Consider the following 18,456-nt stretch of genomic DNA (forward strand, 5'->3'; position numbering starts at 1 on the left):
GAAATATTGCAACAGCTAACAATGAAATATAGAATTTAAAGAAGACTTTTTCGACTGTTCTTTTATTACCATAGTGAAGGCAGAGGTATTGTTTTCAGTTGGGTTTGTTTGTCTGTGGACAAGATATCTCAAGAACCGCAGTATAGATTCGGATGAAACTTTCAGAGTTGTTTGACCTTGTGACTGGCATAAACTGATTGGATTTTGGGATCGATGCAGTACTGGACAAGGATTCTGGATTATTTCTCTGGGTTTTTTTACTTAATTTTTGAGAGTGGTCGGGTTCATTTTTAGTATTCCCATTTGTGACAGCAGACAATTTTATTTCAGATTTTCTCATTTTAAAAATCATCTCCAGCTAATCGTTGAGAGTACATTAGTGTTACTTTGGTGGAGGTTTGCGCTCTCTGAGTGCTCTTCTTATTTTATTCTTTTACTTGTTTCAATTATTTGACTGTGGTCATGCTGGAGCATCACCTTTAGTTGAGCAAATCAACCCCAGGATTTATTCTTTGTAAGCCTAGTACTTATTCTATCAGTCTCTTTTGCTGAACCGTTAAGTTATGGAGACATAAACACACCAACATCGGTTGTCAAGCGATGTTGGACAAACACACACACAAACATATACACACACACACACACATATATATATATATATATATATATATATATATATATATATATATATATATATATATATGTATACACACACACATATATATGTATTTACGACAGGCTTCTTTCAGTTTCCATCTACCAAATCCACTCACAAGGCTTTGGTAGAAGACACTTGCCCAAGGTGCCATGCAGTGAGACTGAACCCAGAAACCATGTGGTAGGTAAGCAACCTACGTACCATTCCTGTTATCAAGTCTATTTCAAATTATATATTTTTGAAAAATAGACGTGAATGTTCTCAAAGACTTGATAACAGAAAAAATGCATTTGCATTATGTTAGGAGCTCAACTAAGATGATAGCAAAAAAAAACGTCGGAAAAAATTCCGGTGAAATCAGGACCGGAGGATTTCTGAGGGTACTCCGCTCCATTTTCCACAGAAAAAATGCATTTGCGGTATATAAGGAGATCGACTAGGATGATAACATAAAAAAAAATGCTGAAATAATTCTTTCTAAGTGAAATCGGGGCCGGAAAGGGGAATTTCTGAGGTTCTGCCTCACCCCCTCCGTTTTCCACTGAAAAAATGCATTTCCCACATATTATGAGGTCAATGAAGACAATTTCAATAAAAAAACACTGGAGATGAGGGTTAGAAAGGGGAATTTCCAAGGTCCGCCCCATCCCAACTCTCCCCGTTTTCCATGGAAAAAATGCATTTGCGAAAGCTTATGAGGTCAACTAAAACAAATGCACCAAAAAAAGAAAAGAAAAAACCGCAGGAAAAAATTATTTACTACCAAAATCGAGCTGGGTGTGGAACTATAAATTTACCTAAACTTCTTCGCATACAGTTACTGTTATACTTGTTTCAGTCATGTGACTGTGGTCATGCTAGAGCACCGCTTTTAGTCGAGCAAATTGACCCCAGGACTTATTCTTTGTAAGCCTAGTACTTATTCTCTCAGTTTCTTTTGCCAAACAGCTAAGCTACAGGGGACGTAAACACACCAGCATCGGTTGTCAAGCGATGTTGGGGTGGACAAACACAGACACACAAACATATATACACACATACATATATATATGTATATATACGACGGTCTTCTTTCAGTTTCTGTCTACCAAATCCACTCACAAGGCTTTGGTCAGCCCGAGGCTATAATAGAAGACACTTGCCCAAGGTGCCCTGCAATGGGACTGAACCCGGAACCATGTGGTTGGTAAGCAAGCTACTTACCACACAGCCCACTCCTATGCCTATGAACAGTTGTTATATTGAAATGCATGTCTTCTAATATTTGAGTCCATCAAATAAATATTCAACCCTATTAAATGTTGGCTTCCCTAAACATGAAATAATATGATAGTTCCAGCCCTAAATAAATTTAACTTGTACTTTTAAAGATAACGTGAAATTTTGAACTTTTAAAGATAACGTGAAATTTTGAACTTTTAAAGATAACGTGAAATTTTGAACTTTTAAAGATAACATGAAATTTTGAACTTTTAAAGATAACGTGAAATATTGAACTTCAGATAGAATAAAATATAGCTATGAATAAAAGGTGCATAGGTTATGAATTTCGATATAAGAGATGAGGTCTTGAAATAAAAAGTTGCAGGAGGCTACTAAAAGTCATGTGATGGCCCTGAAAACACAGTATAATTAACAACTTGTTATGGTTGAGGTTTAACTCTAGGTCAGCCCTTATTTAGTAGACCTGTGATTAGAGGCTTTCTATTTTTAACCACTCAGTCTTTTTAGGGGTTTATTGGACTACATTATTTAATGTTCTTTCCTAATCTAAGTGGGCAAGCTGTGACTTTTTTCTAACTAGCAGCTACAGTGACCATGCAGAGGCTCTCACGTTGGCAATAGCTGAGTTAATGTGTGGACTTAGCTTTGAAAGTTTCCATTGAAAGAAAACCTATACAAAAAGGAAAAACTATTGTAATAAATAACATAGGCAATATCAGTAATGATAGTGATTAGATCTAGGAAAGTCATTTAGTTACAAGTTACTTGCTCTAAACTCAAACAGAAATGTTCAAATCCAAATATTTGTATTAAATGTAGCAATACAGCGAGGAGGAAAGAGAAGGGAAAAAATTGTAAGTCCTCCAAATATCTTTTCATAATAAATGCATGGACTAACAGCTAACAAAGCAAATATGACACTAGGTAAATACCAGCCATGTAGATCACAAGAAGAATATTTATTATGAGAAAGCCTTTGATATTAAAATAGTTAATCCTCAGCTAGTGTTAAACAACCACTGAGGAACCAATAGTTTGTGATTACTTCACCAGCATATAATTTCTAATGATTCAAACCTAACTATAAATAGGTATCATAAGCTCAAATGGATCCTCCATTAAAGTTGTGGGAACACTATAAAACTGATGAATGTTTTGTTAGGTTGCAGAGATTAATTCAAGTCCTCCTGTATAAACAATACAATCCAACTTTAAAATTTTTCATTATCACAACTCTAACAAATAAAAAATAATGAAAATATAAATAGAATTGTTAGAACATCAGACAAAATATCTTAGAGTATTTAGTTACTACCCTTTACATTCTGAGCTCAAGTCCTATTGAAGTCATCTTGCCTTTCAACTATCAGGAATTAATAAAATTAAGTACTGGTGTCAATATATCCCTTCACCAAAATTGTGTCTTTGTGCCTATGTAACAAATCAATATTACCATTAATGTCTGGTGAGTTGGTAGAATCACTAGAATGTTGGATAAAAAAAAAACCTTCGTGATATTAAGGTTCTCAGTTCAAATACCCCAGAAATTATAAAGAACAGTCTAAATATCAAATCATATTTAGTTTCATTGCTCTAGATTCTGGCTTCAGATCTCAACCAAATCAACTTTATCTTGTATCTTCCCAGAAACAATAAAATAACAATGTGTGATAAACTAAAATTTATTCAGTTGATATTCAGTCATTCCCAGCTATCAAAGGTTTGACTATCAAACATATAATTAGCAAATATACATATAATTAATAAAAAATATATACTGAAAAAATAGCAAGGTTTTGTTTATAAATTATTAATCTGTCTATTTCAGACAAGAATGAATGTTCTGAAAAAAATGGTGGCTGCCAACAGAATTGCATCAATTTCAAAGGAAGTTACAAATGTTCTTGTAATTCTGGTTACCAGCTTGTTAATACAACAAAGTGCACAGGTAGGTACCATGCAGAAATTACAGGATAATAATCAAATCAATCATTCAAATGAAATAATTTTAAAGCCAAATTGAAATAATTAGTTTCTGAAATAGTTTTTGATGAGCTGTTTTATTGAATAGATTCTAATCGAAGCTGTTAACACACATTTAACAACTGTAGCTGCAATTTTCTATTTTCAGCAGCACACATTAGAGCCAAAGCAGCTAAAGTCATTAGAATGTCAGCCAGAAAGAAGAGGAAGGAGTAACCTTGCTGGATATAGATGAAAGAATTAGTAGGAACACATTATTAGGCACTCAGTGCAGTAGAATTTTTGGCAGATTGACAGAACTTTTAATGTTTCAGATATATAGATGTGCCAGATAAAGTATAATCTATTGAATATTCAGGTACTTGATAGATCCTTGCTGTTGGTTAGCCACAGGGCAGCCCTAATCATGCAGGTCTGTAATCAAAATTGTTCTAACTGTAACCAACTCATCTCTTTGTATGTATAACACTACATTTCTTATGTCTCCTTTCTTTTTAAGATGACTTAAAAAACAAAACAAAATAATTGACTGGTGTTATTGATAATGTGACAAACCATGAAGAAACTTCTTCAGTAGCAAGTTGGTGATATATTTAGTGCTGGAGGTGGTTGCTGAAGAAGTGTTAGAGACCTCTATTAGTAAATGAGGAGTGAGAGTCTACATATATATAACACATATATACCATGAGCAAGGTATATTTTCTAGTTGTTATTAATGAGCCCAGTGTTTCAGAAAAATGTATTTAGTAAGCTTACAATACTAAATCCAATTCAAATCATCCTACAAAAGAAACATCATAATACACTCAGTGACATGATGTGAATTTGTGTCATCCTGAGCATGCCTTGAGTTTGCCACTAACATCAATACCACCACACACACACATGAAAAATGCAACAAAGAAGAACTGTCAACAAAAAATATCTTCCAAGGTAAACTAATCTCCATCATTTTACTTTTAGCTACCCTAGTGAGTAGAATAACATTATAATCCAATGAAAGTAAATACATTCTGATTAACTCAAGGATGCATTATCTCATGCTTACCTTTCTCCCTACTACACATGACAAGCTCAGAGGTAGGCAATGTAAAAATAAAGTGAAAGATATTACCCAAATAACATCCAATCACCAATCATCTCACCAATATTTATTTTTGTTTTAGCCATAGCATGATTGGTAACAGTCTTCCAATGCACCAATCACTGGGTCACAGCATTTCTATAGGTGAAAATAACAAAGGAGCATATGTTATTCAGTGCAGAACATATTGCAAAGGATTTTATTTAAAAATTACCATTTTTTGTCTGGTAAATGTTTACATCCTTTACATAGGTAAAAGATATACATACATACATACATACATATATATACATATATATATACATACATATATACATATACATATATATATATATATATATATATATATATATATATATATATATATATATATGATAAATCGCTAACCACTACACACATTTTTTTTCTCTCCTTGTTTCTTTCTGCCTTCCTTTCAGTGGAAGAGTGTAGGCTCGAAACACTAAAGACTTTTTCAATTCCTGAGCGTTATAGTAATACATCTATTTATTTTCTACACCACCGGTCTTCGTCTGTTGTTTTTTTTTTTGTGAATTCTCCCTATATATATATGCATACACACACACTTATACATACATTGTATACACATACACACACATACTCACAAGTCAGTAGGCAAATCAATGTGACACACAACGCATATGGTAGGAGTTAAACACCCACAAATCAAGTCATACGAAGCTCAGTCAAACTGATATTAAAGGTATATCAAATAGTATCAAAAATACACTGTTGTCTTACTATACTATATTACATATGTGTGTGTGTGTGTGTGTGTGTGAGAGAGAGAGAGAGAGAGAGAGAGAGAGAGAGAGAGAGAGAGAGAGAGAGAGAAAGGAAACATTGTAAAGAAGGAATGAAATAAATATGGAAGGAAAAATTGTATAAAAAAAAGCTCGTTAAAAACTATCAGCATTCTTTCTGTTGAACCCTCATAAATGCCAAAATGAACAGCTGCTTTGTTTGTTAATTTCCCTAACAAATTTTTACTTATTTACTTTTGTTTTAAAGTGGAAGAGAGGAGAAAGTGAAAGATGTATCAGGTCATCCCATAAGTCTGTCCGAATTTTGAATAAAGAAAACAAGTGATCAAATGTTATATTTAATTGAAATTTAATCATCAATGTACTTTCCCTGATTATCTATGACTTCCTTCCATCTATTTACAAGCTTTTTAATCCCATCAATGTAAAACTCTTTTAGTTTCAAAGTGAAGAACTCTGAAATGTCAGTTTTGACCTCTTCTTGGCTTGTGAAAGTTATGTTCCCCAAATGATTCTGTAAACTACGAAACAAATGGTAGTCTGAAGGAACAAGATCGGGAAAATAAGGTGGATGAGGAATTTTTTCCCAACCAAGCTCTTCGATCTTCTGTGATGTGATCTTTGCAGTGTCGGGTCATGCATTGTCCTGATGAAACATCACTCCTTTTCAATTCACTGAAGCGGGTCTTTTTTTCTTCAAAGCTTGGTTCAAACACTCTAATTGCTGACAGTAGACTTGAGCATTGATTGTTGCATTAGGTGGTAACAATTCAAAGTGAATTACTCCTTTGCAATCCCACCAGATAGAGAGAAGAACCTTTTTCCCATGAAGTTCCCTTCTCAGTTGTGGTTGAGCTTTTTCCCTTTTACCAAGCCACTGTTTATGACGTTTAACATTTCGATAGAAGATCCATTTTTCATCACCAGTCACAAGTTTATCCAAAAAGGGTGAAATGAGTTTGCAAGAATGGAGAGAAGAGCAGATGTCAACTTGGGATTTGTGGTTGCTTTCGGACAATTCATGAGGCACCCATTTTCCAAGTTTAGGAACCTTTCCAAGTTGTTGAAGATGACGATGAACAGTTGTATGGTTTGAACTAAGCTTTATTGCCAATTCTTCAACTGATAATGCAGGGTTTTCTTCAAGTAATGCCTCAAAGAGCTTATCATCAAACTCAACTGGACGTCCTGTTTGATTTTCATCTTCAAGGCTGAAATCTCCACTTCTGAATTTTGCAAACCATCTTCTGCAAGTTCTTTCTTTCAAAGATTCTTTCCCATAAACTGAGAGTGTTTCGAGTCGCTTCGACTGTAGTTTCCTTTCTTTAATCATAAAGCATTATGTGTCTTAAATGCTCTTTGGATACTTCCATGTTAGAAAGGGTTTTAATCAAAGAAATTTTAATTCTATTATTCTGTAAAATAATATTTAATTAGTTTAAATGTAGACAAATGCATAAAAATAATTTTTAATTCCATTAGAAATTCTAAAATACTATTAAACTTCATTCAATTTTAAAAAAGATAAAATCAGACAGAACTTATGGGATGACCTGATATGTAGGCATACATGAAATGGATATCTGTGTGTGAGAGAGAGAGAGTGTGTCACTTAGACATCACTCTCTCTCTCTCTGTCTCACACATACATACAAAAAAAGATGTATGCATATGTATTTATGTATGTGCATATACATGGCAACACACCCCTTCACTCACTCTCTCTCTTTCTCTCACTCACACACACACAAACATATATATACATAAATGTATACAAACGTAGATACAAAATCACATGTGTGCATGTGTGACTGACTACAAATAAATATAGCTGAACACGATGTGCAAAAAGTAAATAAAAAAGTTTTTACGGAAATTAACAAAGTCTGTGTTCAAGTGAAAGAATGCCAAACTATCTTGTACCGAATATTTAAATTTGTGAACTTGAAATATTCAATAAGAAAAGAAATTTCAGAAAACTTCAATTTATAAAAAATCTCACTTGCTTAGTAAATGTTTCTTTCAGTAATTTATTGTAGCTGTAATATATCTGTAATTTAAACAAGCTTCAAGGTAACCCAACCGCATTTAGCATGCTAGAAATATCAGCGATCACATAGTTATTATTATAGGGCTTATAGTGTTCCAAAGTCATACCAACACTTCTTAATTTTTTGTTTTTATAAATTATACCAGTATATTAAAAAATTTTCATTTTATGAAAAATAAGCCTCAAAGTTATACAGCTATTTTGTCTAAAAGCATTCATTCAATAAATATTTTTTTACATTATGTATATAGAATAAACTGTGGGTTTTTTAAATAGTGAATTAAAACTTGAAATGAATATATATTAAATTATAATTGATAAAAGTAGAGGCGAGAGAGAGTGAGAGACTGTTGCAAATGAAAATGGAAAATTTCACCTGCAACAAATTCATATTGTTTATTGAATCTATTCCACATTGAAGGCAACGAATATTTGAATTTGTGAAAAATCTTGTAGATCAAATATTCAATAAACTTCAGAAAATAAAATTACAAGGAATTTTTGGAACATGAATTTATAACAAAATTTCCAAACAATCAAGCCTTTAATAATTGCTTTCTTTTAGTAACTGTTGCATGCCTAATTAAAAAGCAGCTTTCTCCATTATAATATAGATAGATATCTTGTTTAGAAATTTTAGAACTAGCTACTTTGCTCATTATGGGATCAGTGGCCATTTGCTGCTTCGCTGTTTACATATTGTGAGTAGGGATGATTGACTGCCTTCTCTAGCAGGCAAAGGTCCAGTACTAATGAAGAACAAAGACTCAGAAACCATGGTCCACTAGTCTTGCCAAGTTGGAGGGGAGTGATTCACTCCCTTACTAACGAAAAAAAAACATAGCATGGGAGCAAAGCGCTCTTTCTCTCTTTGTTTTATAGGATCATGCTAAAGATGGGTCTGTCATTCATGCGTACCATCCTTACTACATTCACCCACCTTTTGTTAAACTTTTCATGAGACAAAACTTTCCTCTCTATTCTCACCTTCCTTTTCAAGTGATACTTGAAAAAGTCGATGAAAACTGCCTTGCCTTCCCGAATTCGTCCCACACATGACAGCAGCCATTCGATATAGGCCCACAGGTCTGAAATGTTTAGACACTGCACGAGTGAGTGCAGAACTGTTTCCTCATTCTGACTGCATCTTGGGCAGGTCAGTCTAGTTTTCTCAAATCATGTCTGTAGAGGTTATCCCGAATGGGCAATGCTTTCTGATAGCACTACCAGACCAGGGATCTCTGAAAATTGTCCATAGGTCCTGAAGAGGCAGGTCAGGTGTTACCTGGAGACTCTCAGTCTCCAAAAGAACGTCGTCACACCTCTCCACCACTAATCCTCTATAGAACGCCTTCACGGAATTGAAGTCACACAAGTTTGATCCCGAACGGCAGAGCTGCTCAAGAGCATGGTAACACACACGGTGCCATTTGCGCAGCCTCAGTCTCTGCTTGATCCATGATTGCAGTTCAGTTAATGAGATGAGCTGTGGGAAAGCGCATCTCACAAACGGCAACCACGCCTGTCTATGGAACGCAGTGGTAGTGGTGGTGGCAGTAGTGGAGACAGTGGTGGTAGCAGCGGTGGTGGCAATAGCCATGTGTCCATTCTTCTTGCTTTCCTTTTCCACTTGCTTGTTAGGAATGCTGTTGTCAGTAAGTGTATTGACATTGTTCAACTGTGTGTGTGTGAATGTGATTCAATGCTTTCTCTCTTCCCTGCAGTATTCGGCAATGCAGGGAAATTAATGTCCATGTAGGACGGTAGAATGCTGGCAGCATCAGAGAAGTTATCCATTTTTCAGGACAGATTAAAATTTTAAAAATAAAATTTGAAAATCCGAAAATTCACCCTTTAAGGGTAAATTCTCGAGAGACACACTCAGGCAAAAGCAGATGTTGTTAACCAACTTTTAGACAAAAATTAAATTCAAATTCACATAAACAAACATGAAAAATTACCTGGACTCACAGGAGACAACTCAACAACAGAGAAACTGATAGCTAGATAGATAGAAAGAGAGGGAGAGATTATCCAAAAGATATAGTATTAAATATCCATCATGGCTGATCTTACCAATCAGTTTTGCATAAAGAATGCAATGGTGTGTTAGGTAACAATCTAATTATATAACTTTAGACTCATCAGAGTTAGCTGATATGGAAGGGAATATGGCAACTGCTCTCTATATATATGTGTGTGTGTGTGTGTGTATACATATATATACACACACACACACATATATATATATGTATGTATACATATATGTATATATATATGTATACATATATACATATGCATATATATATATATATATATATATATATATATATATATATATATATATATATACAGATATATACATACATATATATACATACACATATATATATATATATATATATATATATATATATATATATATATATATATATATATATATATATATATATATATGAAAGAAGGTTTGAAAATGTACTTATTTTTTTAAAATATTTATTTACTTAACCGGTTTCACTTTTTTAGAAAAAGATTATCAAAAGTCTTTGAGAATAATAAAAAATGTTAAAAAACAGTTTGAGTATTAAAATGCATATATACATTCTTTGATGATAAAATATATTTAAAGTATAAAGCTTTGTATGAACTTTGTAGTGTTACATACTGATTGTCACACATTCTCTGATATTAAGGTGAAATTGTTAAAAACAGTGTTAAAAACAGTGTATGAAAATACACATATGGAAAAATACATATACATATTCTTATACATATTCTTTGACAATCGAATATATATATATATATATATATATATAAGCAATGTTAATTCTCTAAATGAAGTATTAACAGTAACTGCACGATAAAGTGTAGTATATTGCCACTTAAGTGTGGCTGACCCCTAGGGGTGGATGTTACTGTTGCTTTTAGCCCCAGGAGGACATCTCCTCCAGCTGGCTTATCGACACACGACTGTGTCCTGTTTGCCAAGGGAAGTTATCCCTCTCACCTCGATCTGCAGCACGAACGTATCCGGATTTCAGGGTTATTTCCCTTCGTCGGCGTTCGACAGCTGATGACCTTGGTGAGAGAGACAAAAACCTGGCAAACTTATATCTTCTTTTCCAGTGAAATTCTTCACTGATATTGAAAAGGTGAAAACAAGCAATGTTAATTCTCTAAATGAAGTATTAACAATAACTGCACGATAAAGTGTAGTATATTGCCACTTAAGTGTGGCTGACCCCTAGGGGTGGATGTTACTGTTGCTTTTAGCCCCAGGAGGACATCTCCTCCAGCTGGCTTATCGACACACGACTGTGTCCTGTTTGCCAAGGGAAGTTATCCCTCTCACCTCGATCTGCAGCACGAACGTATCCGGATTTCAGGGTTATTTCCCTTCGTCGGCGTTTAGAGAATTAACATTGCTTGTTTTCACCTTTTCAATATCAGTGAAGAATTTCACTGGAAAAGAAGATATAAGTTTGCCAGGTTTTTGTCTCTCTCACCAAGGTCATCAGCTGTCGAACGCCGACGAAGGGAAATAACCCTGAAATCCGGATACGTTCGTGCTGCAGATCGAGGTGAGAGGGATAACTTCCCTTGGCAAACAGGACACAGTCGTGTGTCGATAAGCCAGCTGGAGGAGATGTCCTCCTGGGGCTAAAAGCAACAGTAACATCCACCCCTAGGGGTCAGCCACACTTAAGTGGCAATATACTACACTTTATATATATATATATATATATATATATATATATATACAGATATATACATACATATATATATATACACATATATACATACATATATATATATATATATATATTGTTGTACTTGGGGATGGTCATATTGCCAGTTTAGCCAATAAATATATATATAAACATATACATATATATATATATATATATATATATATATATATATATATATATATATATATATATATATATATATATATATATATATATATATATATATATATATATACATATATATATATATACATATACATATATATATATATATATATATATATATATGCACATATATATATATATATATATATATATATATATATATATATATATATATATATATATATATATATATATATATATATATATATACATGTGTGTTTGTGCTTATGTGCATGATGTATGTGTGAAGGGAGTGGTGCTGTCAGGTTAATAACAGTAGTTAGATCTGGTTGTGAGAGGTGAGTTGACGTGTGTGAGTGCATTAGTGTTGTTCTGTGTATATGTATAAGTGCAAGTGTATGTTTGCATGTGCATGTGTATGAGTGTTTGTGTATATATGAATGTGTGTATTTTTGTGGGTGAAGGGACTTTTGTACATGCCAGCATATGGAAACGTGCTTGTGTGTAAGTGTGTGTGGGGGTGGGGGGTGCAAACTATGTATATGGGCATGTAGAAGTGTATGGAAGAGGAATTAAAAATGAATATAATTTAAGTTAAATTAAAATTTTTAAAAAGTATGTGGAAAATGTTACTGGAAAGAGTGGGGTGTTCAGTCCAAACAATATATGGGTTTAAAGAGAGAAGAGTGGAGTAACCAGCAGAGCAAAAATGATGGGCAATAGGGGTATTTTTATGCAGGCAGATATCATGTAGATATTCTGTAAGTCAGTCAGCTAGCCAACAGCCTGACTGAATATCATATGAATATTTGCAAAAAGTGCATTGGATGCAATAGATCATTTGGAAGAAATGCAGGAGAAAGAGCCCCAGATGCAGATAATGTGTTGGCTAGTTCCATCAGGGAGGTGATGCTGGTGATGAACAGACAGATGTGGCAAAGGAGTCTGGAATAAGGAAAGGATCCAGGATAGGTGTAAGTGGGGGAGGAGTAGTGTCTGTGGACCAGTAATCGCATAGGTTACAGACATGTTTGAAGGAGGGCAGGGGTGGATTAGGGAAAACAGGAAGGGTGGTAGGATTGGATTGGAGACAATAGAAGGCCCATAGGATTTCCCAACGAAGGGGTAGGGTGGAGGGGTGGAAAAGGAGGGGAAAGGGGTACAGTTAGGAGAGGGTGTAGAGCAGGAGAGAAGGATGAAGTGCAATCAACATGACAGGCATGGGTAAGGGCAGCTTGGACAAGGGTGAAGGGGTATCCACAATGAGTGCACAAGAGGGCCGGGTGTTGAGACTGAGTGATGGAGGAACTGGAAGTAGGGAGTGGCCCATTTGGTGTGAAAGGGGTGGGAGGAAGAAAGTTGAGGTGGAGATTAGAGTCAGTAGTTTTGAAGAAGGTGGGAGTAGTGAGACTGGGCAAGGAGATCAATGGAAAGAGCGATGTCAAGGAAGTTGACAAAAGTGTTGGAGATGAGAGAGATGAACTCAAGGGATGGATGAAAGGTAGAAATGAAAGAGATAAAATTAGTGAGATTTTATTAGAAGGGAGGCAGTCCTAATACAGTTGTCTGTATACAAACTGTATAGCTCTGGGATCAGTCTGGAGAACTGTGAGAAGATATGGGCCTCGACATAACCATCAAATGATTTGGCAAAGTTGGGGCCCATTCTCATTCTCAGGGCAATGCCAGGTACCTGCTGGTGGACCTCACCTAAGAATGTGAAGCAGTTAAAGGTGAGAACAAGGTGGAGAAGTGTAGATGTGCTTGGTATGAGGTCAGTGTGGTGGTTGAGGAAGTACTGAAGGCCTAAGAGACTGTCATTGTTGGGGTTGATGGTGTATAGGGATTTTAAGTTTATGGTGAAGAGGAGATGGGAGTGGCCAGGAGAGAAGGAAAAGGAACTGAATAGGTGGAGGGCATAGTTGGTGCATGTAATTGAACTGGGAGGGCTGTGACAAAAGGGAAAAGGATGAGGTTGAGGTATTCTGAAGTGTGCTCTGTGGAGCAGTTACAGGGGCAGCCAGGGGTTATTGGGTTTATGAATTTCAGGAAGGAAATAAACAGTGGAGGTGCAGAGAGTTCAGACAATGAGGTTGGTGGCAGTAGAGGGGAGGGCAGAAGACCATATGAGGTCATGCATGGCAGGTAGGATCAGAGGAGAGGATGTGATAAAACATGAGGTTCCAAAGCTGTCAGAACACTTCCTCCATATAAATGTCAGTGCTTGACACCACCAGGCTGCAAAGAGCTGGCAATTGATGATGTTTAGCCATCATAATCTTTTTTGAAATTAAATCAATTAACATGCTTGTTGGTCATTCACAAACAAGTCTAGGCTGCTGAACTGGCCTAGAGGTGGTGGCATCCAGTTGGATGGGCAGCAACCCAACTCCGAGAAGCAATCCCAATTGTTGAGATATGTGGAAGAAGGCATGCAGTTTCGTGCAGTGCAGGGAGTGACCAACTCAGTGTGGGTCCAAATTCATCGCAGTGGGGTGTGAAGGTACAAAGTAGAGACCCTTAGCGAGGAGCAAATGTTCAGCTATAGAAAGAGGAGGGTCAGGTGGTATGGTGACTACACCACATATGAGAGTGGGGTGGGTGGTGTAGGGTGAGAGTGAATTAGGAGGTAGGGCCACAGTGTAGGGGAGAGGAAGAGGAGAAATGAGAGACGTTGGGGTGGAGGAGTGGAGTGAGGTCAGGAGTGGAGTGAGGGCAGGAGTGGAGTGAGAGCAAGAGTGGAGTGAGGGCAGGAGTGGAGTGAGGGCAGGAGTGGAGTGAGGGCAGGAGTGGGTAGGGTTGGGTTGAAAGAGGTGTGAGGTGGGGAAGGGCTGGGAGGTGAGGAGGAGATGGAGTTTGTAGTTTTTGGTGTGTGTGTGAGAAAGTTGAAGAGTTGGTGGTTGAGACTATGCAAGAAGCAAAGAATAGATTGGGTGAAAGGTGGAGGGTAAAGAAAGGAGAGAAGAAAGTGAGCATACAGAAGTTGGTTCTCCAGAGAGTGATTTCAGGAGAGTGTGGAACAGATAAGAAGGTGAGAAGTGCAATTTAGGATGGGTTCAGTGAAAGGAGAAGAGTAGAACTTCAAGTGGAAGCCACGGTTATGACATGATGGTGGCTCAAGACAGAGATGTGGCTAGAGTAGTGAGTTTTTTTTTTAAGAGCAAGTAAGAGAGGTGTACAGTGGGTTGCAAACACTGAGGAGTAAAGTTGGAAAGGAAGCAGGAGAAAAGTAAGTGGAGTTGCTGGAAGAAGGAACGAAGGTCAGGCATGGTGATGATGTGGTGTAAGGAGGATTGATGGAGGGGAGGTAAGAAAAGAAGAAGAGATGAGAAATGAAAGTGTCATAACGAATTCACAATCAAAGGTATAAAAACGATATACTCCAAGGGAATTCAAAGATGTAGCACAATCAAAGGGTAGGGTAATCCAGTGAAAGGAAATCAAAGAATTAGGTACTCCAGATCATAGCCATATGTTACAAAAGTCTTGAATCACATTAAGCAGATAGGAAAGCATGGAGAGCTACAATTTGGAGTGGTGTTAAAGATTTTCAGCTTGAAAGGAAAATAAAATTTCATTAAAAAAATGAATTCAATATCAATAGCATTGCAAAAGTTTCTTATTCCTTCTTTAAATATTCCTTATGCACAAATGTATGCTTATCTCACACTAGTATGAGATTGCACCAGTGTGCCCATGTGAGTAAGGCATACATGAACTGTTGAAATTTTATTCTGGATGCCCAGTTTCAATGCAATGTCTGTCAAAATACCTGCAAGTCATGTGAAAGTCTGCAACACCACTTGAACACTCATAATAAACAAGCAGAAAATGGAGTCAATGCTGAAATGAGACACTGCTGCAATATATGTGATCAGCTCTACAAACACCTTTCAGGGCTCAAAAGTCATTTAATATCTCATGTTAGTAAGGCAGTGAGCTGGCAGAATCATGAGCAAGCCAGACAAAATGCTTAGTTGCATTTCATCCATCCTTACGTACTGTGCTCAAATTCTGCTGAGGTCGACTTTGCCTTTCATCCTTTCGGGGTTGATAAAAATAAGTACCAGTTGAGTATTGGGGTTGGTGTAATTGACTTGCTTCCTTTCCCAAACTTGCTGGCCTTGTGCCAAAATTTGAAATCAATATCTTATGCTAGGGAAAAGCAATTATAGGTACAAGAAGAGGTCAAGTTCTGCAAGGAGCAGATAAGTACCATACATATAGGTGTGTGTGTGTGTGTGTGTGTGTGTGTGGATGGATAGAGGGATATAATTTCAACAAAAATTCTTTGAGACAGTGCCCCAGCATGTCTGCAGTGTAATGAGTGAAACAAGTAAAAGATAAAAGGTGTGTGTATGTGTGTATTTATAAATGAATATTTATATATATATATATATATATAGTTTTGAATGGAAAGAGGTCACTCTTTCACAGGGATGTATTTTATCCAAGCATACACCGGTTTAGCTCCATATCGATTAATATACTTTGGAATTCATTAATTTGTATTATCATTAATGTTAATACTTATATATGCATATATTTAATAAATTTTTAAATAATAAATTATATTTAAATAAACACTCTGTGAATGATAGAAATTAAAATAAATGTAGGAAGTAACTTTAAAAAGAAAATGTACCCTCACCATTTGAAAATAGCCTAACTCTATACATGTGCTACATGGTGAATCTCATTAAATATAAAAATTAATATAAAAATTAATTTAAATAATAATATATATAATAACCTAAACTATCAACAAATAAGATTAATACATTTAAATAAATAAAATTGTAATAAAAATTGAAATTCTCACAATTAAATAAGTAGAAGTCAAATAAATATATTGGTTCGGATTCTTGCTAATATTTTATTTTTCATTCTTTTTAAAGTGAGTAAAGATAGTAGTGGTAGACAGCCTTTATAAAACTGATCTAAGGAGAATGGTACTATGACCTAGTTCCTCTGAACTACAACTAGCCATTGACCACTGTGGTCATAGTTTAGCCTCAAGCTATTTTTAGAAAGGAATCTAAAAGACACACATGCTGACAAGCACAAACACACAAAAGTATGCTGCTATCTCAGTCGGTAAGCAATGCTCCATTCATTAGGATGTGAACGAATATTTGTTAGTTTTTGCTCTGAAGAGACTTTTACCTTTTAAATGCATAATGCAAGCTTAATTGCAAAATATGAATGAAGGTAAAAAATTGGAAAGTATGTAGGCGATATGAAATTGACTATTATACAAATAAATTGTTTTTTTCTGAGTTCAAACTCTCCATTTCCCTTATATTATATATCATCAACATTGTTTAATGTCCGTTTTCCATGCTAGCATGAGTCAGACGGTTTGACTGGGGGAGTGGCAAATCAGTAAGCTGCACCAGGCTCCAATCTGATCTGGCAAGGTTTCTACAGCTGGATGCCCCACCCAGCGCCAATCACTCTGAGAGTGTAGTGAGTGCTTTTTACATGCCACCAGCATGAGAGCCAGTCAAGCAGCACTGACATCGACCACATTCAGATGGTGCTTTTTAAATGCTACCAGCATGGGTGCGAGTCAGGCGGCACTGGCATTGGCCAGAACTACAATTTCCATTTTGATTTCGATCTTGATTTGATTTTGATTTTGATTTTGATTTTACTTGACTCAATAGGTCTTCTCAAGTGCAGCGTATCACCCAATGATTCAAGTGTACTTTTAAATGGGCTGGTTATGCAACACTGGAATAGGCTACAGCTGTGATTTCACTTTACTTGCCAGGTCTTCTCAATCACAGCATATCTCCAAAGGTCTTGGTCCCTTGTTGCCTCTATGAGGCCTAACGTTTGAAGGTCATGCTTCACCATCTCATCCCATGTCTTCTTGGGTCTCCCTCTTCCATGGATTCTTTCCACTGTCTCCAGCCACAAAAATGAGGTCATTGTCACTTGTCTTTGGGGCATAGGCAGAGATAATTGTAGCTATACTATTCTTCAAGACTAGCCTGAGCTTAAGCACTCTATCACACACCCTGACTGCTTCTATGACCTTATCCACTAATTTTTCTGCGAGAAGTATGCCTACCCCCACTCCGTTGCTGTTACCTTCCCAGAAGATTTTATACCTATGTGCCTTGCCTGTAAGGACCCTGGCTGACGCTCCTCTCCACCATACCTCTTGTATGCAGCATACATCAACACGTCTCCATTCAAGCATTTCTACAATCTAGCTAGACTTACCTTTCAATGTGCCTACATTTGCAGTGCCAACTCTAGAAACTGGGAAAGGAATCTGGGAGGAAACCTGGGAAGGGGAGATCTTGTTCAGTGCCTGAAAAGAAGGTTTCCGTGTTCGTTTGATAGACATGCTACACCTGTTCTCACTTTTGGCCTGTCGTCATTCAAACATTCAAGCATGTTAAGATTGTTACCTCTACTAGGGGTAAGAGTAAATGTTAGTGATATTGTAAGTATAAGCATTATGAACATTGTAAATGTAAGCATTATTGGTGCTGCAGATATAAATACAAATAAATTAAAGTAAATATGAATATCAATGTGCCAATGTTGGATTAAGTAGGTGGGCTGCTAAACTGATTGTGTTAGTCCTGGGAGAGAGGAGGGAGGCAAGATTACAAGTATGATAGAAGAGACCACCAGTGAGGGACGAGGTTTCCAGTGAGAGAAGCAAAATATCTGGTATTGGTAGTAGGGGGGGATATTGGTGGTGGGGGCAGGCACATCGTGAACAAGCAAGGATTATTTAAGAGATAGTATGAAAAGTATTTATCCAACATGAACAC

The 18,456-nt window shown here is 36.2% G+C and overlaps 1 protein-coding gene and 1 long non-coding RNA gene across 8 annotated transcripts in view; one reads left to right on the forward strand and one right to left on the reverse strand.

Moving 5' to 3' along the window:
• The window catches only part of LOC106879572 (uncharacterized), a 650,101-nt gene that overhangs the window by 353,868 nt on the left and 277,777 nt on the right, over positions 1-18,456 (forward strand). For all 7 annotated transcript variants that reach the window (XR_016242266.1, XR_016242267.1, XR_016242268.1 and 4 more), the window contains exon 19: positions 3,711-3,830. Coding sequence is in view for 2 of the 7 variants with exons in the window: in XM_089353939.1 (XP_089210065.1) it covers positions 3,711-3,830 (120 nt within the window). In the remaining 5 variants the exon portion in view is untranslated. The remainder of the gene's footprint in view (positions 1-3,710; positions 3,831-18,456) is intronic.
• LOC149135132 (uncharacterized) overlaps positions 1-18,456 on the reverse strand; it is a 255,249-nt gene that overhangs the window by 26,186 nt on the left and 210,607 nt on the right. The window contains exon 3 of the long non-coding RNA XR_016242271.1: positions 5,011-5,087. This is a non-coding gene — a long non-coding RNA (uncharacterized LOC149135132). The remainder of the gene's footprint in view (positions 1-5,010; positions 5,088-18,456) is intronic.

This window comes from Octopus bimaculoides, chromosome 6, assembly GCF_046866305.1.
Source record: "Octopus bimaculoides isolate indiv1 chromosome 6, ASM4686630v1, whole genome shotgun sequence".
NCBI classification, from domain to species: Eukaryota; Metazoa; Mollusca; class Cephalopoda; order Octopoda; family Octopodidae; genus Octopus; species Octopus bimaculoides.